The sequence below is a fragment of the Pongo pygmaeus genome, chromosome 7 (assembly GCF_028885625.2).
Source record: "Pongo pygmaeus isolate AG05252 chromosome 7, NHGRI_mPonPyg2-v2.0_pri, whole genome shotgun sequence".
NCBI lineage: Eukaryota > Metazoa > Chordata > Mammalia > Primates > Hominidae > Pongo > Pongo pygmaeus.
The window spans coordinates 133,011,794-133,036,654 of record NC_072380.2 but is presented as its reverse complement, the minus strand read 5'-3'; the positions used below and the strand labels follow the sequence as shown (position 1 = coordinate 133,036,654).

The 24,861-nt window shown below is 36.1% G+C and overlaps 1 protein-coding gene across 3 annotated transcripts in view; it reads right to left on the bottom strand.

Moving 5' to 3' along the window:
- COL14A1 (collagen type XIV alpha 1 chain) overlaps nucleotides 1-24,861 on the bottom strand; it is a 241,791-nt gene that overhangs the window by 53,221 nt on the left and 163,709 nt on the right. For all 3 annotated transcript variants that reach the window (XM_063669039.1, XM_054497822.2, XM_054497821.2), the window contains exons 35-39: nucleotides 18,236-18,313; nucleotides 15,035-15,121; nucleotides 5,782-5,835; nucleotides 1,806-1,901; nucleotides 262-315 (exon numbers count right to left, since the gene is read on the bottom strand). In XM_063669039.1, the coding sequence (XP_063525109.1) occupies nucleotides 262-315; nucleotides 1,806-1,901; nucleotides 5,782-5,835; nucleotides 15,035-15,121; nucleotides 18,236-18,313 (369 nt within the window). The remainder of the gene's footprint in view (nucleotides 1-261; nucleotides 316-1,805; nucleotides 1,902-5,781; nucleotides 5,836-15,034; nucleotides 15,122-18,235; nucleotides 18,314-24,861) is intronic.

Sequence of the window (24,861 nt, the reverse complement as noted above, 5' to 3'; positions counted from 1 at the left end):
AGCATAATGGTGAACCCTTTGTAACCTAGAATTCAGACTTAGAAGTTATTCATGGGCAAAGAATATTCCCTGTCAGAGCTCACCTGGGGAACATCAGTGTGACTCTCAAAAGGGGCTTACGGTAAGTGAATACAGGCAAACAGTCTTTAATACGGAAAACACTTACCAAGATCACAACTGACTTCAGAAGCTACAGCTTTTTTTTGCCCTTTGGCAAAGTTGTAGACTGAGAGCAATAGACTTAAAAAATAAAAATAATACCTGTGGACCCGGAAGGCCGGTATCTCCTTTCTCTCCTTTTTCACCTGGCATTCCCTGAATATCCAAAAGTATACAGAGTTAAGTTCACATAGGTAAATTCTTAGCGTTTTCTTTTCCTTCTCTCATTATTTAAATATTTTCCACAGTAAATTGCATTTGCACTAACATCTAAACAGAATATATATATACTTTTTTTTTTTTTGAGATGGAGTCTTGCTCTTGTTGCCCAGGCTGGAGTGCAGTGACACAATGTTGGCTCACTGCAACCTCTGCCTCCCGGGTCCAAGCTATTCTCCTGCCTCAGCCTCCTGAGTAGCTGAGATTACAGATGCCTGCCACCACACCCAGCTAATTTTTGTACTTTTAGTAGAGACGGGGTTTCATCATGTTGGCCAGGTTAGTCTCAAGTTCCTGACTTCAGGTGATCCGCCTGCCTCGGCCTCCCAAAGTTCTAGGATTACAGGCATGAGCCATTGCGCCCGGCCAACAGAATATATTTCACTTTCCACATATGTTATGTCATTTATGTAAACATTCCTATGTAGCTGAACATTTATATACCAGGATAGTTTTAACATAGAATATACAGTCTAATATGGCGAGGCCAATATTGTAAATACATGCAGGGCGGCTTGAACATTTCAGTATTATTTACGGCTTGGATTTTACAATCTCATATCTATGTAGATTTGTTTTGTTTTGTTTTGGCTAGAAACATACTTAAATGGAATATAAGAAGGGAGAAGCAAACACAGAATCTGGCATGTAGTAAGACCTCAACCAATGTTTATTATTAGTAGTAATTACACAGATTGGCACGTTAATGCTTTCTAAAATGTAAAAATAACACTGTAGGAGAAACTTCTCAGCTAGGCAGACACAATCATATGTGCAGAAAGATTGCCAAAAATTGTGCTTAAAAGGACCTGGTTGCTTCAAATATGAATTAAAGAGATTGTTTTTATTCTTAAATCTAGACCTCTATAGTAAGATTAATGAAGATCAGTGAACGGAATTAAATTTTTTTCAATGGTACAAAATGACTTTTCAAAGAAATGCAGCTATATAAAGTACATCATCTAAAAATCTAAAACTCTCACTCTCCATAAACTGCACTTTGATGCCATTTGAGATAAGGATCGTGAATAAATGGCTTTTATTAATTTATATCAGCAGTTACTACACATAATGAAAAAACTTAAATTTGTATAACATTTGTTACTTTCTGAATGTTATCATATCCATTAAGAATTTAGTTAAATGAGAAAAAGGGCTATACATGCTAAGCTTTGTTCTTCCTCTATACACACAATGCTTGTGGATGGACCTCCCTCCAATAAGTATGTATGTACTTATTTGTTAAAAGACCTTCATCATTGGACAAAAAAATGGCTAAGGGCACAACTAGTGAAATGACACTCCATCATTGCTTTCAAAGGGACTGAGGTTCATTATTAAGACACAGAAGACAAAAGTTCATTCTTTGTAACCTCATGGAAAAGAGATAACAATAAAACCCATCTGAATGTTTGAACACAACTCACGGGCATTCCTTGAATGGACAGACCACTTGGTCCTTGGGGTCCAGGTGGACCCTGAGGTCCTGGCAGACCAAGTTCCCCCCGAGGGCCATCTGGTCCCTGGAAGGCAACAGAGAAGTATCATCCTAAAAGTAAGTTAGACTCTCTGACATCTAGAAAATATTTCTGCTTAGGACAATCATAATTTGTTTTCTTATATAGTTTTTCCTAAGATAGGAAATACTCAGGATAGCAAGACATCAAACCTCAAATGATTTACCTTCCAGGCAAAATGTCATCAGTAAACCATAAGAGTAAACACACAGGGATTGCTGCAACTTTATTATTATCATTACTACTTTTGCTTCTGTAAATAAGAGTGCTATGCCAATTATGTAAGTAATGAGACCCCCCACACTCCATAACAAATTTATAAGTATAAGTGCTTCAAGGCCACCCTCCTAGTCTGGGAAGGTTCACACCGTCCAGATGAACTACATTCTCTCTGTCTTCACTACTGTCAACCACCCACCTCGGGGGGACTCCTCTGCATTTATTGAGAACTTTGCACCTAGCCTCCGCTTTCTTCCTCACTTTGACGCTGCCATCACACTACACTTCCTTCAATGTCCACTGAATGACCTTCCCTAGGCTTAGTATTATTTTACTTCCTTTTTAATTTTTTTTGTTTTGAGACAGAGTCTCATTCTGTTGCCCAGGCTGGAGTGCAGTGGCATGATCTCAGCTCACTGCAACCTCCTGCTCCCAGGTTCAAGTGATTCTCTTGCCTTAGCCTCCCGAGTAGCTAGGATTACAGGCATGCACCACCACACCTGGTTAATTTTTGTACTTTTAGTAGAGATGGGGTTTCACCTTGTTGGCCAGGCTGATCTTGAACTCCTGACCTCGGGTGATCTGCCCAATTCAGCCTCCCAAAGTACTGGCACTACAGGCGTGAGCCACCACTCCCAGCCTATTTTACTTCCTTTCTTTTCAGGATCAGACATCCCTTTTACCCTTATTTCTGTAACCTTTACTTCTGTGGCTTGGACTTTGTTGCGGTTTAACTAAAACTAAACCACATAAGAAATCTTAGACCCAAAAACCTACCTATCCTCAATCTCTTCTGTCTCATTCTGTGACTTCAACTAAAGCTATTCTTTTATTAAATTAGGACCTCCAACATCTGGGTATCTTCTTAGATGTGAGATTGGTGAACCCATTACTTGGAACAAAGAATACAGAAAAAAAGGCATTGTGGGGTAAAGTGCGGGTAGATAATGAGTGCAGACTAAGACTTGTTAAGATTTAGGTGCTTGGGATAAACCACATGGAAATGTCCAGCAGGCCAAGGAGTTAGGCAAGGTCTGTGCTGGGATGGATTTTGGAGTAGTTGAAAATACATTTATAGGTGATGTTATTAAGGGGAATGTATTGAGTGAGTGAAATAGAACGTGGATAAAAATAAGATAATCAGGTAGAAGGGAGAGGAAGAGAAACCTGGGGAAGAATCTGAAATGAAAAAGCCCCAGAATTAGGAAGAGGCTGAAGATGGAGTGGTATTGTGGTATAGAAACGGCCAAAGGAGGAGAAATTTTCAAACAAAGAAGTGTTTGATTGTGTTAAATTTTGTAGAGATCTCAAGAAAAATTAAACTCTAATCTATGGAACTGGTAACAAGCAAGTAATTAGGAACTTTTATGAGAGAATTTTCATAGGACTCCCAGAGGAAGAGGAAGCATATGTGGGTTGAGAATTCTTTGGGAGGTGAGCGTGTGGAAGCACTGAGTGATAACTATTCTTACAAGGAGCATGGCATAAGAAGGGAGAGGGAGGGAGCTGGAATTTTAAAAATACGATGGAGGCAGCAAGGAGGCAATTTTTATGTATTACTTAGTATTTATAATTGTTTAATAATATATCATTTTAATATATAATAGTTCAATAATATATTATTTATTTATTTATTTTTGAGACGGAGTCTTGCTCTGTTTCGCCCAGGCTGGAGTGCAGTGGCATGATCTCTGCTCACGGCAGCCTCCACCTCCCAGTTTCAAGTGATTCTTCTGTCTCAGCCTCCTGAGTAGCTGGGACTACAGGTGCCCACCACCACACTCAGCTAATTTTGTATTTTTAGGAGAGGTTTCACCATGTTGGCAGGCTGGTCTCGAACTCCTGACCTCAGGTGATCCACTTGCCTCAGCCTCCCAAAGTGCTGAGATTACAGGCATGAGCCACTGCGCCTGGCTGAGTTTAATAATATGTTATCGAGAAATTACAAATAGAGTAGAAGGGCAAAAACTAGGGGGTCCCATTTTGTCCTGTAAAATATGAGGCAAAAATGACTAGGAGAGACCAACAAGAGGTTTGCTTTGTCCTTCCAAATTCTTATTCTCTATTTGCTGCAACAAAATAAAAAATAATACATACTGGGGCCTTCCGTATGGAAGGTATCTATTCCCGCACTGTCCACATTGGTGGACATGTCAATGTCCTTTGTCCAATAAGACTTTTTCCAAAAACCGCTACTTACTTGGATCTGTGATTCATCAAAATCGTCATACAGAAATAACCATATCAGTAGCATCCTATGGGAATGGATAATTGGAGGAAATGGGTGGGTCTTGGGATCACCAAAGATCTACGAACTCATTTATCTTCACAATTAGAATGATCATCCAGTGATCACATTAGAAAACACCAGGGTCATGCTGATAGAGGCACTGGGAGGAGGGAACTAGAATCTATAGGAGCAGAGGGGCATTGCCTTTGGGTGAAACTGAGGAAGATCCAGTGCACCCTTGCTTGAGAAGAGGACTCCAACTACTGCCCTTCTTACAGCACCATAAAAGATGGAGCCAAGTAAGATACCTCAAGTCTGTTCCAGCAAACAAAACAAACAAAAAAGGAGACATCTTATGGTCTGAAGTTTGAATTGGGTAGTACCTGATTAATTATCTTTAGCCTTCTTTCATTTACTTCTTTTTTATCCCAATATTTTCTTCTACCTTGCTTCATCTGTTTCCAATTTTGTGGTAAAAAGCTTTGCAATGTTCTCCTCCCCATGAATAAATGCTATGTAAATTTAATAAGAAACCATATTGAGCAGTAAGTCAAGCAAGATGGATGGAGAGGAGGACATGTGGAGCAACATGGTGAAAATGAGATGGGAGTCAAGTTATAAAGGACCTTAAATGCCTCGGCAAAGAGGGTGAACGGTACTCTGAAGGCAACAGCATGTGACTGCAGGTTTTTGAAGAGTATGATATGATCCAGCATAGACTTTAAGGAAATTAATCTGGGGGCAGATGTGAAGAATCATTTGAAATGTTAAGCCTCTTGACAGAAGACCAGTTAGAAGATTTGCCAAGAGCTGGAGAGAAGATGGTGAGGCCTGAACTCCATTAGTGACTGGGCTTCTGCCAGTCCTCAGGATGCCTTTGTGCATAGTAGAAAAACGTGTTCCTTGACATGGCTTGGCATGGCTTGGTCTCTTGGCGGGTGCCTTTGTACAGTGTACAACCTGAATCACCATATTTGATGACCCTGGGCAGTAAGAATGAAAAACAGAGTTGTGTGTTTGATTATATATACTGCAGTGGGGGAGAAGGAATCCAAAACCTGAGAAACTGCCTGGAAAGAACTGATGTCAAGTTGTGGTTCTGCATGATTCCTCTAAAGATACGTTTTTGTTGTAGGTAGAGGAAGAGAAGAATGTACAAATTCTGAGAGAACTATCTTGGAGACTAAACCACTCAGAACATTGACATTCTTATTTCTGACCCAGAAGCCTTTATTTTCACTGAGTTATTAAATATTCTTTTTGATTAAAAGCGTAGTCTTTTAAAATAAGGAAGAAGGGTTAGGCACAACTTTCATAAAAATATCAGGAACTTTAGATTGCAAGGGTGAAATAAGTCATATTTAGCTCCAAAATGATGGCTATTTATGAGAGAGAGAGAGAGATGAGACAGAGAGAGAGAGAGAACACGCACATTACCTTTGGACCCGGTTCACCTTGCTGGCCCTTTGGTCCTCGGAGTCCCGGACCACCCTGGCAAACAGATGTTAAGTATTAGCTGAAAGACAAATCTCAAAACAGTGTATTTCATTCATTTTCCTTAATAGTATGAATTAACTCATTATTATTTTATGTAAAGGCCAACACATTGTGTAATAGTATACATTCATCATGATCCTTAACTGGAAATTTACCACCCAGCCCCAGCGGTGCAGACGATTTCATGGTTTTGGAAAACTTTCTTTGCCAAATCCTTTTTAAATATTGAAAAATTGTAAGATTTATTTACTTAGTGGTTATAGAAGACTATCGTTACAAATGATCCAAAGAATACACTGTTAATCAAAATTATATATGTTACAAAACATACATATATAACACACAAAACATAACTTTGAGATGATCCAATTAAATTGTAGAAAGCACATGAAAGTAGCAACAACCTAATTTTCTTTATTTTCACAGCAAAAGGACAGTTAGTTTCATCTTTCTGAAAGTTGTCATTCATATTTCCCCTCAAAACTTTTGCCATATTATCTAGCCTATTAATTAATAGCAGTTTTCTTTATATAGATATATATCTACAAACATAATATGTGTATGTATATTCCCTGTATATATGTTCATATGTGTCTAAACACGTGTGTATTTACTGAATATCTTAATTGACTATTTCACTTATTTTAAAAGCAAATACAGCATTACAGTAAATGAAAAAAAGTATCACTTGCTAAAACTATAAGGTAATCTTAGAAATCAATACACTATAAATAGTGCTATTAAATTCAGCTAGATTGGCCGGGTGCGGTGGCTCATGCCTGTAATCCCAGCACTTTGGGAGGCCGAGGCGGGCGGATCATGAGGTCAGGAGATCGAGACCATCCTGGCTAACACGGTGAAACACCGTCTCTACTGAAAATACAAAAAAATTAGCCAGGCGTGGTGGCGGGTGCCTGTAGTCCCAGCTACTCAGGAGGCTGAGGCAGGAGAATGGTGTGAATGAACCCGGGAGGCAGAGCTTGCAGTGAGCTGAGATCACTGCACTCCAGCCTGGGCGACAAAGCAAGACTCCCTCTCAAAACAAAAAAAATTTAGCTAGATTCTGTTTCTATTGAAGTCTGTGAGCCAAGAGTTCGCTCTTTGATAAAAAGAGAGATGAATAAGTGTTAGGAGGACCATGTGGGCACTAGACAGAATTTATATTTCACCTGAGCAGAAGGATTGAAAAATCATTGAAAATGGAATAACTTTCTCCCTGTGTGATTCCAATTTATTTCACGCTATGTACAGGATTACTAAAAGGGATTCTGTACACTATTAGCAGAACACTGTATCACTTAAGAAAACACTGGGTCAGGTGATCTTTAAAATTTCCTCAGCTTTTAAAAAAACCATTTACATGCACTCTTTTTATCAATTAGTTGCTCATCTTCCAGATTTTAAAAATACAATTATAAAATGTAATTTTATTTATGTGCATCTGTATCTATAGAAAATACTGCCTATAGTATTACTGTATTATTTGCTGTATATGTTTTAAATATGTGATGTCACACTTTTTACATAGTTATGACTTCAACTTAATATGCTTTAGTGATTTTTTATTATAGCACACATAGATCTAATTCATTCTTAACTGCTGCATAGTTGTCTGAACCTTGGATATGTAAGAGTTTGTTTAGCCATTCTTTTATTATTGGAAATTTAAGTAGTTTCATTCCCACAGTTTTCAGCCATTTAAATAATGCTTCAGGCTGGGCATGCTGGCTCACGCCTGTAATCCCAGCACTTTGGGAGGCCAAGGCGGGTGGATCACTTGAGGTTAGGAGTTCGAGACCAGCCTGGCCAATATGGTAAAACCCCATCTCTACTAAAAATAAAAAATTAGCTGAGCTTGGTGGCACAGGCCTATAATCCCAGCTATTTGGGAGGTTGAGGCAGGAGAATCGCTTAAACCCAGGAGGCAGAGGTTGCAGTGAGCCGAGATCATGCCACTGCACCCCAGCCTAAGGGACAGAGTGAGACTCCATCTCAAAAAATTAAAAACTAAAACAAATTTTTTAAATGCTTCAATTAACATCCTTACACATCCCTTAAGTAAAACTGTTACGTTTCTCAGAAGAAGATACCAAGAGTAGAATCGTAAGTGAAAGCTGATAAATTTGCAGATATATTATCAAATTGCACTCTAAACTAACTGTGCCAGTTTATAGATCTACCAATAGTTTAAGAGGGTTCCCTGTTTCCTTAAATCTTAATCAACCCTGAGTATTATCAAACTTTACATTTTTATCAAGCTGATTGCTAAAAAAAAAACCTTATTCTTGTTCTAATTTTCATTTCCCTGAAAACTATTATGCTTATGTATCTTTTCATAAGTTTATCTATTTGCATTTATTCTTACTGTGACTGTCTATTTGTAGACTTTACTCAGTTTTCTATTGGGTTACATGTCTTTTTTTCTCTTTAATGAGTAGAAATTCTTCATATGAAGTCATAAATTGCTTGGTGATGGAAATGCATTCTGAGAAATGGTTGTTAGGCAATTTTGTTGTTATGTGAACATCATGGAGTGTACTTACACAAACTTAGATGTTATATATACTTTTATTTATAGGTATTTTCTACATGTAAAACCAAATGTCCCAGCACCATTATTGAACATCAATCATTTCTATACTTGATCTGCAATGCCAATATCAAGTGCCATATATCAGATTTCCATACATGCTTCATTACAGTTTTTCCCCCAGTGTGTCAGACACTACGGCTGGCTACCTAAGAGCCTTTTCTGACCCCCTTCTCCCTTTCAACCCTACGATAAAGGCCAAAAAAGACAGATACTTGTTTTCTCAGCTTTTCTTTGCAACCAGGAATAGTTGTGTTAAGCAGTTTTGGCCAATTTGATCAAGAAGCAGCGAACCTAAGAAAAGCTCGAGCAAGCACAAGTCCTTGATGAAGTTGTCTAGCAGCCTCATTTGCCTTCTTCAGACCATCTGCCTCTAAACCCTTCATTGAGTAAACAATAAATGTCCTATTGTCCTCATAGTTTACGCTACTGTGTTAGCTAAATTTTCTGTTTCTCGCAGCCTAGTCTATCCCAGTTAATATACCCAGTCTGTCACAATTTTTTAATTTTGTTTGTGCATCTTAAATGATTTGTTTTCAACTGAAGATTTTATTCAAATATATCTTCAACTGAAGATTTTATTCCAATAATAATAATCAAGACTGTTTATCTCACAGATACTCAAGTCAGAGGCACCATGTCTAAAAGCCAGGGACCATTTTATACTTCTAACTTACTTTCCACCTCATCCTTTACCCTTGTCACTGGGCATATGACAAGAATTCAACAAATACTTGTGGATGAAAACACTCATTTTTTCAATGAGAGGGTTAGCCTTTGCAAAGAGAATATGATTTTTCTACCCAGGCCTTCCTACAGATCCTTTAGTTTTATTGATACATTATACTACTTATACTACTGTGTAAATTCATGAATGAGAAAACAATCAAAGTATGTTCAATCATCAAACAGAATTTATTACATATTGCTCAAGATACTATTTCTTAATTAATTATGCTTTATTTAGAATACAAAATTTCCTTATTTGAAATTTTTGAAACATAAAATTTCAATTGCTTTTTTCTCATTTTACATCTTTTTTCCCCCTTCAAATCAAAGCTCAACCCTTCCCTTTCACATCTTTGCTGCTTCTCTCCATTAGAAAGTTTGCTGTTTAGGTCACAAATAAATATTTTATGACTTGTTCCAGCATATTACAAACGAAAAAACTTGAAAACCCTCCTGCTATAAACATGTATTAATGCTGGCTAAAACACTATTGTAATTAAGAACTCTATTCTTAAGTACCAAGAAGAAAGAAACAATAAAAAACTATAGTATACATGTGAACTGAAACTGCCCTCAGGAAGGATGGGAAAGATGGCTGAGGCTTGCTGGAAAGTTTATGTTTTAGAGCTCACACAAGCAATAATAATAATCAAGACATCTAATTTGTGATGTTAAAAACAGTATTAAAATATTGGGTAGTAAGAGCACATAAATTATTAAGAAGATGATCTAAGATAAAAGAATTCCAACTCATCATACTGGCAAAGAAGGATAGAAATAGTGATTATTTTAAACTTTGTTAAGCTAAGTATATCTGGTAAAAACTTCTGGGTTTAACTATTAATAGAAAAGCTACAGAGTATACTTTCCAAACTAGTGGAGGGGAAAAAAAGAATACAAAAAAAGCAAAAATTAAAGACAAAAATAAATACAATCTCAAGCAAGAAATATATATGTAATACAAATTAAAAAGCAAAAATTAAGAAATCAAGAAAAACCAAGAAAGTAAAATTAAAGTTGTGGATGTAAATCAGAATAGGTCAGTTATCACAACCAACAGAGTGGATTAAACTATGAAAGAAAGATTGTAAAACTGGATTAAAAGCAAAATCTTGGCATATGCTATTTAAAGAGAAATATCTAAAATATAAATATAAAAACATTGAAATGTCGCAAATAAAAAATGAAGAAAATATATATGTTACAAATTAATATTTATTAAGATTTGCCCATATATTTGCTATTTCTTTGGTCATAATTTCTTCTGGTATCATTTTTCTTTATTTTAAATTATGTCCTAGGCATATTCCTTAATGAGAGAATATTGGTGGTAAATTATTAGTTTTTGTTCATCTGAAATATTTTTATTTCTGACATCTGAAATGTTTTTAAAAGATAGTTTTCGGCCAGGTGCGGTGGCTCACGCCGGTAATCCCAGCACTTTGGGAGGCCGAGGCGGGCAGATCACCTGAGGTCAGGAGTTCGAGACCAGCCTGACAAACATGGAGAAACCCCGTCTCTGCTAAAAATACAAAAAATTAGCCTGGCGTGGTGGCACATGCCTGTAATCCCAGCTACTCGGGAGGCTGAGGCAGGAGAATCGCTTGAACCTGGGAGGCGGAGGTTGCGGTGAGCCGAGACTGTGCCATTCCACTCCAGCCTGGGCAACAACAGCAAAATTCCATCCCAAAAGAAAAAAAAAAAAAGATACTTTTCACAGTTGTACAGAGATTGCTAATTGTCCTCACATTCATTTCCAGTGCTTCTTTGTAATAATACAATCCCCTGAGTTTTAATTAACACATAACCATCCAACTACGGACTTGATCTCTTGGAATCCTATGTAAGTAGGTATGACCTTATGACTAAGTGCTGGCTAATGGAATATGAGCGAAAGGTGCTGCATATACCCTGGGAGTTGTTCTTAAATGAAAACCAAATGCTATCCTCAACCATTTTCTCTCTTTCCAACTGGCTGGAATGAGAACATGCAAGTTAGACAAATTAGAAAATTAAAAAATTAGACAAAGAATCCAAAACACAAATATTGAAACTATATTAATATTAGACAAATCAGACTTGAAGTAAAAAGCATTACTGAAGTTAAATGGTTTCATTCACAATGATTCACATAACAAGCCAAATAGGAAGATAATGTTTCTAATATTTTGGACATTTTAATATAATCTCAGGATATATAAAAAATTAAAATTAAGCAGGGTCAGGAAGTTCTTCGAAACTAATGAGAACAAAGGTACAACATACCAGAATCTCTGGGACACAGCTAAGGCAGTGTTAAGAGAGAAATTCATAGCACTAAACACACACATCAAAAAGTTAGAAGGATCTCAAATTAACAACCTAATATCACAACTGAGAGAATAAGAGAAGCAAGAGCAAACCAACCCCAAAACTAGCAGGAGACAAGAAATAACCTATATCAGGGCTGAACTGAAGGAAATCAAGACATGCAAACACATTCAAAAGACAACAAATCCAGTAGTTAGTTTTTTGAAAAATTAATAAGATAGATAAGCCACCAGCTAGACTGATAAAGCAGAAAAGAAAGAAGATCCAAATAAATACAATTACAAATGACAAAGGGGATGTTACACTGACCCCACAGAAATAAAAGTAACCATTAGGAACTACTACAAATACCTCTATGCACACATACTAGAAAACCTAAAAGAGATGGATAAATGCCTGGACACACACACCCTCCCAAGACTAAACCAGAAAGAAATTGATTCCCTGAACAGACCAATAACAAGGTCTGAAATTGAATCCATAATAAATAGTCTAGCAATGAAAAAAAGCCCAGGGCCAGATAGATTCACAGTCAAATTCTACCAGATGTACAAAGAAGAGCTGGTAACATTCCTTTTGAAACGATTCCAAAAAATTGAGGAGGAATAACTCCTCCTCAACTCATTCTATGAGGTCAGCATCATCCTGATAGCAAAACCTGAAAGAGACACAACGACAGAAAAGAAAACTTCTGGCTAATATCCTTGATGAACATCAATTCAAAATTCCTCAACAAAATATTTGAAAACTGAATCCAGCAGCACACCGAAAAGCTAATCCACCACAGTCAAGTAGGCTTCATCCCTGGGATGCTAGGTTGGCTCAACATACACAAATCAATAAATGTGATTCATCACCTAAACAGAACCAAAGACAAAAACCACATAATTATCTCAATAGATGCAAAAAAGGCTTTTGATAAAATTCAACATCCCTTCATGTTAAAAACTCTCAATAAAATAGGTATTGAAGGAACATACCTTAAAATAATAAGAGCCATATATGATAAACCTGCAGCCAACATCATACTGAATGGGCAAAAGCTGGAAGCATTTCCTATTGAAAACCAGCACAAGACAAGGCTATTCTCTCTCACCACTCCTATTTAACATAGTATTGGAAGTCCTGGCCAGTGCAATCAGGCAAGAGAAAGAAATAAAGGCATCCAAATAGGAAGACAGGGAGTCAAACTATCCCTGTTTGAAGATGACATGATTCTATATCTAGAAAACACCATCGTCTTAGCCCAAAAGCTCCTTCAGCTAATAAACAACTTTGGCAAAGTTTCAGGATATAAAATCAATGCACAAAGATCACTAACATCCCTATACATCAACAGCAGCCAAGCTAAGAGCCAAATCAAGAATGCAATCCCATCCACAATTGCCACAAAAAGCATAAAATACCTAGGAATACAGCTACTAGGAAGCTGAAAGATCTCTACAATGAGAATTATAACACTGCTCAAAGAAATCATAGATGACATAAACAAATGGAAAAACATTTCATGCTCTTGGATAGGAAGTATCAATATTGTTAAAATGGCCATACTCCCCAAAGCAATTTACAGCATTAATGCTGCTCCTATCAAACTACCAATAACATTCTTTACAGAAATAGAAAAAAACTATTTTAAAATTTATGTGGAACCACAAAGGAGCCTGGATAGTCAAGGCAATCCTAAGCAAAAAGAACAAAGCTGGAGCATCATGTTATGCAACTTCAAACTATACTATAGGGCTATGGTAATCAAAACGGTATGGTACTGGTACAAAAACAGACACATAGACCAGGGGACTAGAATACAGAACCCAAAAATAAGACCACACACCTATGACCATCTGATCTTCAACAGAGCTGACAAAAACAAGCAATGGAGAAAGGATTCCCTATTCAATAAATGGTACTAAGATAACTGGCTAGCCATATGCAGAAGATTGAAACTGAACCCCTTCCTTACACCATATACAAAGACTAACTCAAGATGGACTAAAGACTTAAATGTAAAACCCACAACTATAAAAACCCTGGAAGACAACCTAGGCAATACCATTCAGGACATAGGCACGAGCAAAGATTTCATGACAAAGAAGACACCAAAAGCAATCACAACAAAAGCAAAAATTTACAAATGGGCTCTAATTATACTAACGTGCTTCTGCACAGCAAAAGTAACTATCAACAGAGTAAACAGACAACCTACAGAATGGAAGAAAATTTTTGCAAACTATGCATCTGACAAAGGTCTAATATCTAGCCTCTATTAGAACTTAAACAAATTTACAAGAAAAAAACCCAAATGACCCCATTAAAAAGAGAGCAAAGGACATAAACAGACACTTTTCAAAAGAAGGACATAAACAGACACTTTTCAAAAGAAGACATACAAGTGGCCAGAAAGCATATGAAAAAAAGCTCAATATCACACTGATCATGAGAGAAATGAAAATCAAAACCACAATGAAATACCATCTCACAGCAGTCAGGATGCCTATTATTAAAACGTAAAAAAATAACTGATGCTGGCAAGGTTGTGGAGAAAAGGGAACACTTATACACTGTTGGTGGGAGTGTAAATTAGTTCAACCGTTGTGAAAAGCAGTGTGGAGATTCCTCAAAGAGCTACAAACAGAACAACCATTCAACCGAGCAATCCTATTACTGCATATATACCCAAAGGAATACAAACCATTCTATCATAAAGACATATACACACGAATGTTCATTGTAGCACTATTCACAATAGCAAAGACATGGAATCAACCTAAATGCCCATCAGTTACAGATTGGATAAAGAAAATGTGGTACATATACATCATGGAATACTACGCAGCTATAAAAAAGATCAAGATCATGTCTTTTGTGGGAACATGGATGGAGCAGGAGGCCTGTATCCTTAAGAAACTAACACAGAAACAGAAAACCAAATGCCACATGATTTCACTTATAAGTGGGAGCTAAATGATGAGAACTCATGGACACAAGGAAGGGAACAACAGACACGGGGGCCTACTTGAGGGTGGAGGATGGAAGGAGAGAAAGGAGCAGAAAAATACCTATTGAGTACTAGACTTGGTACTTGGGTGATGAATTAATTTGTACAACAAATCCTCGTGACATGAATTTACCTATCTATGTAACAAACCTTCGCATGTACCCCTGAACCTAAAGTAAAAGTTTAAAAAAAGAGAGAAAGTGGACAAAGCAGGTGTATGCAAATCTTATAGGTACAAGTAAAGGTCCTGGTTTGAAATATTCACACTGAAAATTAACCATAGTAGCTTTAAGGGAAGATTTTGAGTATAGACCAGTATGAGACATCGTATGGCACAGTGGTGAGAAGCATCATCTCTAGGAGTCATGGAGACTTGGATTTGAAGCCCAGCCCAGCTCCTCCAAGCTGTGTTCTTTAATCAAGTTACTTAACATCTCTGTGTCTCACTGCATTCCTACAATTAAGTGAGTAATAGCCATTTAGTACAGTAGACAACACATACTAGACACACAAGTGATAGCTATTAATATTATTAAAGAACATTTAAGGCTGAACTCAGCAAGACTTACTGGTGGGCCCGCTGGTCCCAGAGCCACTTCATTGGTTTCAGAACAGGAGCAGGAATGGGGAAGGTCTGGGCAAGACTCAGCATCCCTCTGAAAAGAAACAAAAAAAGCACAACCATTAGCATGCCAGTTTATACAAATGGCTTTATTGGCTCAAAGAAAACAGTTTGATTTAAGATATTTTTAGACTTTCAAGTGTACATTAGAAAGGCAGAGAATATTCACTCCTGATTACAAAATCTTTTCTGTAAAGAAAAATGAATGGGTACCTCCCAGTCACTGATAATCACTATTATCAATGGGTGTTGCTAAAACCAGCTTGGGAATCCAGGTGAGGAAAGACAATCAGAAGTGAGTGCAACAAAAAAAAATCTTGATTACTATTTAATTCTGTTGGTTGGAGTGATAGTACTCTGCGAACTAAAGGTCTTGAAAACTTTTTTATGCTACAATAATTTTTCTGTTTCAAAGGATAAAAGAAAACTTGGAGTACTCAATCAAAACAACTATATCTGTACTAAAACAAACAAAGAAAAACAAAATAAAATCAATGTTTAAACTCTTCATCAATTCCCTATGACAATTTCCACAACTGCTCACATTCTGTGGTTGAAAGTAAGAAAAACATCACAGTGTAGATCTAAGGCTCTGGAATAGGAGAACATTATTCTTCTCTCTTAGGGAATATTGTTGTCATGTGACATTACAAAATAGATTACTAATGGAAGGCTGAATATATCTGAATGAGTTACTGGAATGTAGAGGAAGACAGAGCACCTGCTAACAGCTATTGAACAATTTGTAAATATCCCATTTAGAGCAGCAGCCAAAATAAGCTCAGCACTGGGATAACATACTATAGAAGTTCATGGAGTTCATCAGTCCCTTTGGATAGAGAAAAAACTAGTCATTATTTAAGACTTCGGGGGAAAATAAAATTAGAGCCACATAGAGCACAGATGACAGCTAAATTGCCAAACTGAAAATAATCTGAGTCTCTACAACATTCACAACAGAAACCCAAGAAAGGTTAAGCAAATGGACTGTTACATGGTGTATATACTTTTCTCTAAATGTTGGACAACAGTAAAAGACTTCAGTTCAAATCCCCTGTGAACACATCTGGCCTGAAATCTGGCCAGCTAGAGTGAAACATAAACTTAAGTATTCTGAAAGATCCCAAAATAAGGCTAACAACAGGCCACCTGTAGCCAGCGACTCAGTGATGGTTTTGCCAGTGCTGCTGACTGTTACTGTACCGTGTCTTTTTACTATGGAATTTACACCTCTTCAATGAGACAAGTAAAAAGAAAAGGAACGAGAAGGGTCCTTTCCTAGAAAAAGTGGTGATCACATCTTTGCTTGATACAACAGAGGATTCTGAGTGTTTCTCCTGCCAATTTCACATCTACCTTCCCTTTAGCACAACATCAAGGTGTATCTAATTTAATTTCTTCCAGAGTTTACTAGAAACTTATTTTGGTGAAGAAATATTAAGTTGCTTCCTTCTCAAATACAGACTGCCATGAATTTGGTGCTTGCAATAGATGTTGTGAGGTGTTAAGTCTTATTTATATGGTTTGGCTTTTTGATATGGTAAGTCTTACTGATACAGTTTGGCTGTGTCCGCACCCAAATCTCATCTTGATATAGTTCCCATAATCCCCATATGTCACAGGTAGGACCCAGTGGAGTAACTTTTTCAACTCAGTAACTTTTTCTTCAGTGCATAATGTAAGCCAGGTATGAATCATAGGGGCGGTTACCTCCATGCTGTTCTTGTGATAGTGAGCACATTCTCATGAGATCTGATGGTTTTATAAGGGGCTTTCCCCCACCTTCGCTCCGCACTTCTCCTTGCTGCCACCTTGTGAAGAAGGAAGCGTTTGCTTCCCCTTCCACCATGTTTGTAAGTTTCCTGAGGCCTCCCCAGCCGTAAAAAACTGTGAGTCAACTAAACCTTCCTTTATAAATTACCCAGTCTCGGGTATGTCTTTATTAGCAGCATGAGAACAGACTAATACAGTTATAAGGTCAAATCTCACAGACTTCATGAAGGGTTCCCCATGCTCTGGATCCAGAATCCCAGCTTTAATTATTAAGACATGACTACTGCCCAACCATGACAGGGTCATCCGTGCCAGCTTACTTGTCCTAGGATCCTAAGATGTAAATCTGTTTTTTTGTTTGTATATATATATATGGGTATACACACATCCCAACAGTAAGAAATTATGCTTATATAGGAATAAAATATAAATATCATTTTTTCTTCCAATTTATGTGTATTATATTTTATATGGGATACTGAGTTGTTAGGACATAAATATTTACACCATCACTTGGTATAAATAACTTTTAAATGTTTAGTTTTCTAGTAGCATCACATACAGGTTACGTAGATTATGACTACAGTTCTAAAATTGTACACCAAGATGCCCGGGAGCACTATATTGAACTCACAGGGGTCCTGTGAATGTTTTAAAAATTTAAGAGAAGCACAGCAATATTCAGCACCCACTGGACTTCCTGTGAATGATAAGCTCAAGGTAGTCTGCAGTTTCAACATTAGATTTTGCAACATTTTTTTTGGATGATGCCCTAATTTACAAATATAGCTGCTATGATGAAAGGAAAGTACTATGAGAAAAGCAATGTAGAAAAAGAAGTGAGGATGGCAATGGCCAATGTGATCCCAAGATATGGGAAATTCTGCGGGGCTCAGGTAAGCACACACATCCCATCAGTAAGCAATTTTGGTCATTTAAGAATAAAATATAAATATCACTTTTTTCTTTCAATGTATGTGCATTTTATTTTATATGGCTACTGAGTTGTTAGGACATAAATATTTAGTAAGATGTTTGGACCTACTATTTCATAAATGGAACTGCAAGGTGTTTCTTTTGGCTTAGGGGTGCAAGAAAAAACTTGAGACACTAAGGGCTTCATGAGCCATGGAATCTGGGAACATCTGGACTATGTGTAAATGGCACCCTCTGAGTTGGGCAGTTCACACTGTATGTAATCCTAGGTCATACAGGAAAAATCTTGTTAATTTCAGACATGCCTCTTTATTAATCTCTTTCTCATTTTATCATCTCAATGAGTTGCCTATGATATGAATGTTGAGAAATAGCTTCTCATTTCCAGAAAATTAAATACAATTAAAAAAATTAATAGAAATGAAGGAAGCATTCTTACCAGGCCTGGAAGTTCACAGCATTTGTCTGTATTGGCCCATGATGTGGAGCAAACAATATCAAACATCTGTAACTGGAACTGTGATTTAAAAAGAAAATTGTCATTCAATAAAATATATATAAATAAATTATCTTTATAATGATTTTATGTTATATATTATATAACAGAATACCAATACATTAATAATACATTACAGTAAGTAAATTAAAAAGTAACTCCAACAATGTCAAACTAATTTTTTTCCTCAAACACACAGTGGTCTAAGATTTTGTCTACAATTATTCATCCACCATCTAAACCCTCTTATTTATCAAAACTTCCCCTCCGTTTCTACCTAAAGAGTAAGCTTAGCTCCTCTGTTAAAGTCTTCCTTACAAAGCCCATCACAGCTGCTGCCAAATGACTCTGTAACCACACAACACTCCATATGCCTCCTCTATAGCACACCTCCCACTACACAATTATTTACATTACCAAACTCATCTTTAGGTCACCTATCATAATATGTGGCATATAAAAAGCACTCAGGAAGGCTTATTGAATTAATTCTCACTTCACTCCTTTGTACATACACTCAGTAACTTTTTCTTCAGTGCATAATGTAAGCCAGATACTATGTAGACTTTTAGGATACAAACATTTTTTAAAAAATCATAGTCCTGACCTAGAGGAACTTACAGTGGGTGAGTGGGGACCACATAAACATGGTACACAATGTGGCAAATGTCATGACAGCTTCACATTAAGTATTGTGAGAATGTAAGCTATGTGTATTTTTATTTAAGCCATTGATCATGCCATAAATATTTAGACAGGCTTGCTCCACTCATGTATGTTGGTGATAAGTCAATATACACGTTGAAATATACAGAAACGTAATTATAACATCATTAAGGGCTAACACCAGCTTAATGACCCAATCATTTTTACTATATTTCTTCTGACATTATTTTCAAATATTAAGAGTGTGCTCTATTACTGATCTGGGAGAAGGATGAAATTGTTTTCATTTTAAATCTGTAATCTTGCTTTCAGCAAGTGGTGTTTTCAGCAAAGACTGGAAACTCTTGATGCCTTCCTTATTTTCTCCCAAATAGTACTATCCATCCTTCACCAAACGTCTTCTAGAAAAATGATAATGCCCAAGTAGATAGTACTATTGAAACATGTTATTAAAAATGCATGCACTATCACAAAATAACTTGTTCTGACAGTAAGCAGAATGAAATCGGGCTTTCTGTCATTATACTCAAGTAACTATGCCTTATTGCAAACATTCATTCCAACTGATCAACAAAGTAACCCCTGAATTTTGAAAGCAAATCCACAAGTCAAAGCATCTTATTTTAATGATCCCATATACACCTATTGAGCTGTTTGAAGAAATATGTGCATGGCTCACTGCTTTTTTTTTCCAGGTGGTTTAAGGTTCCCCTCCACCATCCAAGAGTATGATAACTGAGACTGTCCAGGGCAATCAAACAAAAAAAAATATGTCCAATAAAAAATTAAGTTTTTATTAGGTTGGTGCAAAAGTAATGTCAAAAACTGCAATTACTTTTGCACCACCTAATAAAATTAAAACATTTGGAAAAATACATTATAGCTTATTTTTATAAACAATTATAACAACACTAACAACAAATATTTCAAAGATCATAGGGATTCTGACAGTATGGAGCTAGACTGCCTGGGTGTCATCTCTGACTCCTCCACTGACAGAATGAGTACTTTGAACAAATTATTTAATGTCTTGGAGTCTTAGCTTTCCCATCTGTAAAGTCCTAGTTTTCCCATAGTACCTATTCATGTGATTGTGAGGATTAAATGAGTTAGTATAGAGCAAATATTTAGAATAGTGCCTGGAACATAGTTGCTTTAAATAATAAAATAATAAATATTAGCTTTCTCATAATTGATTTGTTTAAGGAGAAGGTGTACATATAATACAAAGGCCAAAAAAGTAGAATCAAAATGCCAGTGACAGTATTGAGGACAGAAATATAATAGTAGTTTGTTTCCACAATAATAATATCTATGAAATGTTTTGATTCAGAAAAATCTTAGTAAATAACAACAACAATAGCAACAAACATTTGCAGAAATGAATATTACTATGTGCCAGGCACTATTCTAAGCACTTTGCCTATATCATTACATCTTCAGATTGCCGCTATGGGGTATGATCACAGCAAAGTCCATTCTGTGGAATAGGATCAGGGAAGAAAAAGTTTAAATAACGTAACCACATGTTGAAGGCTTAGTTCTCTTTGAGATTTAAATGGCATGCCCCATTTTCTTGTGGTTTATTTTCCAGTAAACTGATCTTTGATCTAACATTTAAAATGCATATAGCCCAATGTAATCTTACAATGCCATTTTGTCTTGGGACTTTTATTAAATAGGTCCCATTATGACAGCATTGGATAGATTCAGCTAAGTCTGCGAATCATTTATCCATTAAGAAATTTTCCATTTCTGAGTAGAGCCCTCAGAGCAAAAACATTTTCATGAATGGAAAGACTTACTTAAAGCAAAGGCCTTTCACAAACCCCAGTATACATCAGGATTTCTTGAAGTTTTTCAAATAAACATTTACCTCCTAACCACCTATAACAGTCTAATGTCTACATTTACAAACCTTTCACTGGACTTCTGCCTTATGAAGTTATTGGGACTCTTAGGAGCTCAATTTATTTATTCCAGGGGTTGAATGCTTACTAAGTGCTAAATGAAGCCAATATTATAATTTCAGGAATGTTACGTGGGCTGACTTTTCTTTTGCAAGTTAGATGATGTCAGCAGCTTTTTCTTTGAGTACAACAAATTTATTCATAATTGTTTGCCTTTGTAATAGTTTAGATTCCTCAGCCTTTATTTAGGGACTTTTTTTTTTTTCCAAGGCACATTTCAGGGGATTGATTAAAAGAGAAAAAAAGCCTTTGGCTTTTATTCCAAAAGCAATGACATACATATTTGTGCAAGTTATACAGGAGACAGTACAAGGTGGTATGTCAAAAGATCTCATATTTGAGTACGTTAAAATGCAAGATAGTGTGGCTCAAAATAAATAATACTTTAGAGAACTAATGTAAGAAGCAGCCCTTTTTTACTTTTGTAACATTTTTGTAACTCACTGAAAATTATAAAAGATACATCTTTGCAAAAAAAAAAAAAAAGAGAAAGAGACACAAAACCTCCCACTTTCACTTTTCATAATCTCTTTCAAGGGAATACTTAGCCAATTACAAATGCTCATTTTTCATTGTTAGACATTTTTGTCTGGTATAGCACAAAAGGCAAGTCACTTGGGGTCAAATGTTAGCATGAAAATAAGATTAAAATATTTCTTAGCAGTTGAGTCATTTTGATCTGTGAATGGGAATTAAAATGTACCTCTGGCTCCATTTTCCACTCAGTGCCAAATTTTATTCTCTGATTTTTTTTTCTAACATGTATTAACTAAATTTATAATTTGAAGCAAAGCTGTACCCGAATTTATATAAATATCTAGAGAGCTTTACACTGCACAAGAATACTGGTGAAAGAGTACAGAGGAACTAAACCATTTTCTGTTTGTAATTTGATGTCTAACCTTTATTGACGCCATCACAAAACTAAGATTGTGCATTTACCACTTGTCAACTATTGAACTGATTGTTTTTAACTTGTTTTCAATCAATTTATTGAATTTAAGGGAAACCACGAAGGCACTGATTACATTAGAAAATAAAATACATAGCTATTGCACTTGTTGGTATTAATTAGAATTTTAAGGTATAGACACACTTGGGGGGGTCAATGAACAGATAGGACATATAGTCTCTGGTACAAACCAAACTCCCTTCTCTGCCTTTATTCTATAATTATCAGAGTCTGTCCTAATGGAAGAAGCACTGGAATGAAAGGCAGATGATCTTATGGAAGTTGGATACAGTCTCTTATTTCACTACTCTCACTTTTTGAAAGGGGACCTGACCCTAGCTTCTTAAAGTCTCAGTTTCTCTATCTACAGAGTAGGGAAGATGCGAGTATCTCTTTCAAGGATTATTACAGGATTAAATGAAATCATCCCAGGAAAATACACACTGCTTAGTTCCTAGCAGAGATGTAATAACTATTAGCTATCATTATAATTTTAAAAGCATAAAATAGATAATTGACATGAAAATATACCTTTTTTTTAGCAATTTAACACTTGTTTTCAAACAAGTGTTTGTAGAATCATCAACTAGGCTACTATTGATTTATATATAAAAGCTGTAACTCAGTGGCTAAAATGATAGGCAACTCCATAGCATAACTCATACGTCTCTGTTATTTGAACAGCAGGGAGCTAAATATATGCCAGTTGGATAATTACCTAAGTATTAGATTTGCAAAGGTAGAAGAAAGGCACTAAGAAATATGATCGTATGCCAGAAACTCAAAACTTTTCTAGAATCATTTCATTAGGTACCAGAAAATGCAGGAGAAACTTTTTAGGAGAAAAAAAGTTTGGAAAGGAGAAGCACAGTTGTTAAGTTTCATTCCACATGTATTTAGACAGCTAAGTTAAGCCTGCTTGTTAGGTTACCCAGTAGAGACTGTTACTGCCGATACAATCTTGCATTGCTGAACACCAGTTGATTTTATTAAGAACGTAATTTCTGTTGAGTAGTTACTGTATCCTTAAATGCATTAATCTATCTTCTACTCAGTTATGGTTTAAAAATAATATATTTTCTTTAAAGACTAAATCTTTAGACTTCCACCATCTGGCATTTATTGAATAATTGTTGGATTTGGCAGGGAATGGAGACCTGTAAGTTACTAATCTCTCTTATATAATAATTACTCCTCCTAGAATAATCCAGAATTTGCACAACATACATTACCTTTTGCTGGATATTAGAGTACAAATGTATATTAAGGTTAGATTGGCAGTCTGTGATTTCTAATTTTAAAATTGAAAACTGAGACTTCTCTTACCTTGTACTGAAATGATTAAGTAATATCCCTCAAAAAGCAAGTCTGAGTTTCCAATCACATTCTTGAGATCTAACTTAATGCATTCATTTCGACATAATCAAATTCTTCAGTAAGTGGGCAGACTGAAAATCTAGTTAGTAATCCTTTATAGACTTCTAGATTCAACAAATGCTATGACTTTTTTCCTACTAGCCTTACAAAGAACTCTTTAATTATTGACTTCTATAATTCTCCTTTGTCTACTACTAGTTGGAAATAACCACAGAGAGTGCTCTGTTTAACTCCATTTCTCTCCTGGCCGAAAGTAAAGATTGATCACCAGTAGGCCTGAAACCTGCAGGCATTTTTACTTTCAGAAAGAAATTAGTTGATATTTAGTTGGTCATATCTTTGAAGCATAATTATTACATACAGTATACTTTAAAATACAATTATAAAACTATCATTGTGAAATAATTATAATTATAAAATAATTAGGAGAGGGTACTATATATTATGGGACTATTGTCAACATCACACATGGAATATATGCAAAACAAAATTTTAAGAAAAGATATAATACAATTTGAACAGAGAACATTCTATTTAATTTCTATCAAATGTTTCTTGAGAACTTACTCTGTTCATCAGTATTGAGTAGACACTGTGATGTAGGGTGGTTTTAAACAAAGACAAGGACACGGTTTCTATTTTGAGGCATTTATAATCTGGTTAGAGGAGTGAAATGTAGATATATAAAAGAGAAACAAAATAGTATGTCACTGTCAATAATCAAGTGCTAGAAGTCTAGAAAAGGTGGGATGGAGGATGGAGAATGTGTTATTGACTTGCTTCAATAATAATAGTTGCTCTTCAGTGAACGCCTACTAACTTTCAGGAATTTTATATTCGTTATTTCTAAAATTAAGAAAATATTAATAATAGTATTATGTGATCTGGGCCCAGAATCTCATATACCTAGAATGGTTGAATGGTTTCTCTTTGTTTGTGTTCTTTTTTTTTTTTTTTTTTTTTTTTTTTTGAGATGGAGTCTTGCTCTGCCACCCAGGCTAAAGTGCAGTGGCGCGATCTTGGCTCACTGCAACATCCACCTCCCGGGTTCAAGCAATTCTCCTGCCTCAGCCTCCCGAGTAGGTGGACTACAGGTGCGTGCCACCACATCCAGCTAATTTTTTGTATTTTTAGTAGAGACGGAGTTTCACCATGTTAGACAGGATGATCTCCTGACCTCGTGATCCACCCACCTCAGCCTCCCAAAGTGCTGAAATTACAGGCATGAGGCACCGCACTGGGCCTGGATTCTCTTTCTTAAATTAGAGTCTATTCATTCATCATCCAAGTATCCATCTATATATCCATTTATGCATACAAGATATCCTTAGTTTGATAATTCTGTGTTTTTATAATTTCCTTCATGTACTATCATAGGAGTATCTTCCATTAAGCAGAAGATGGTGTGTTTTTTAATTATCATGAAATGCCACACATTAGGAGGAGACAAGTTTTCAAAATCATGTAAACATTCCCAAAAGTCTCTTACTGTAACTGAGAACAAGAGAGCCTTCCATAGCTTTTACATTCTCTTTCTAAACATCTAATCCATAATTCTCCAAAGCAAAGTAGAAACAACATAACTTTTAAAGATACTTCAACTG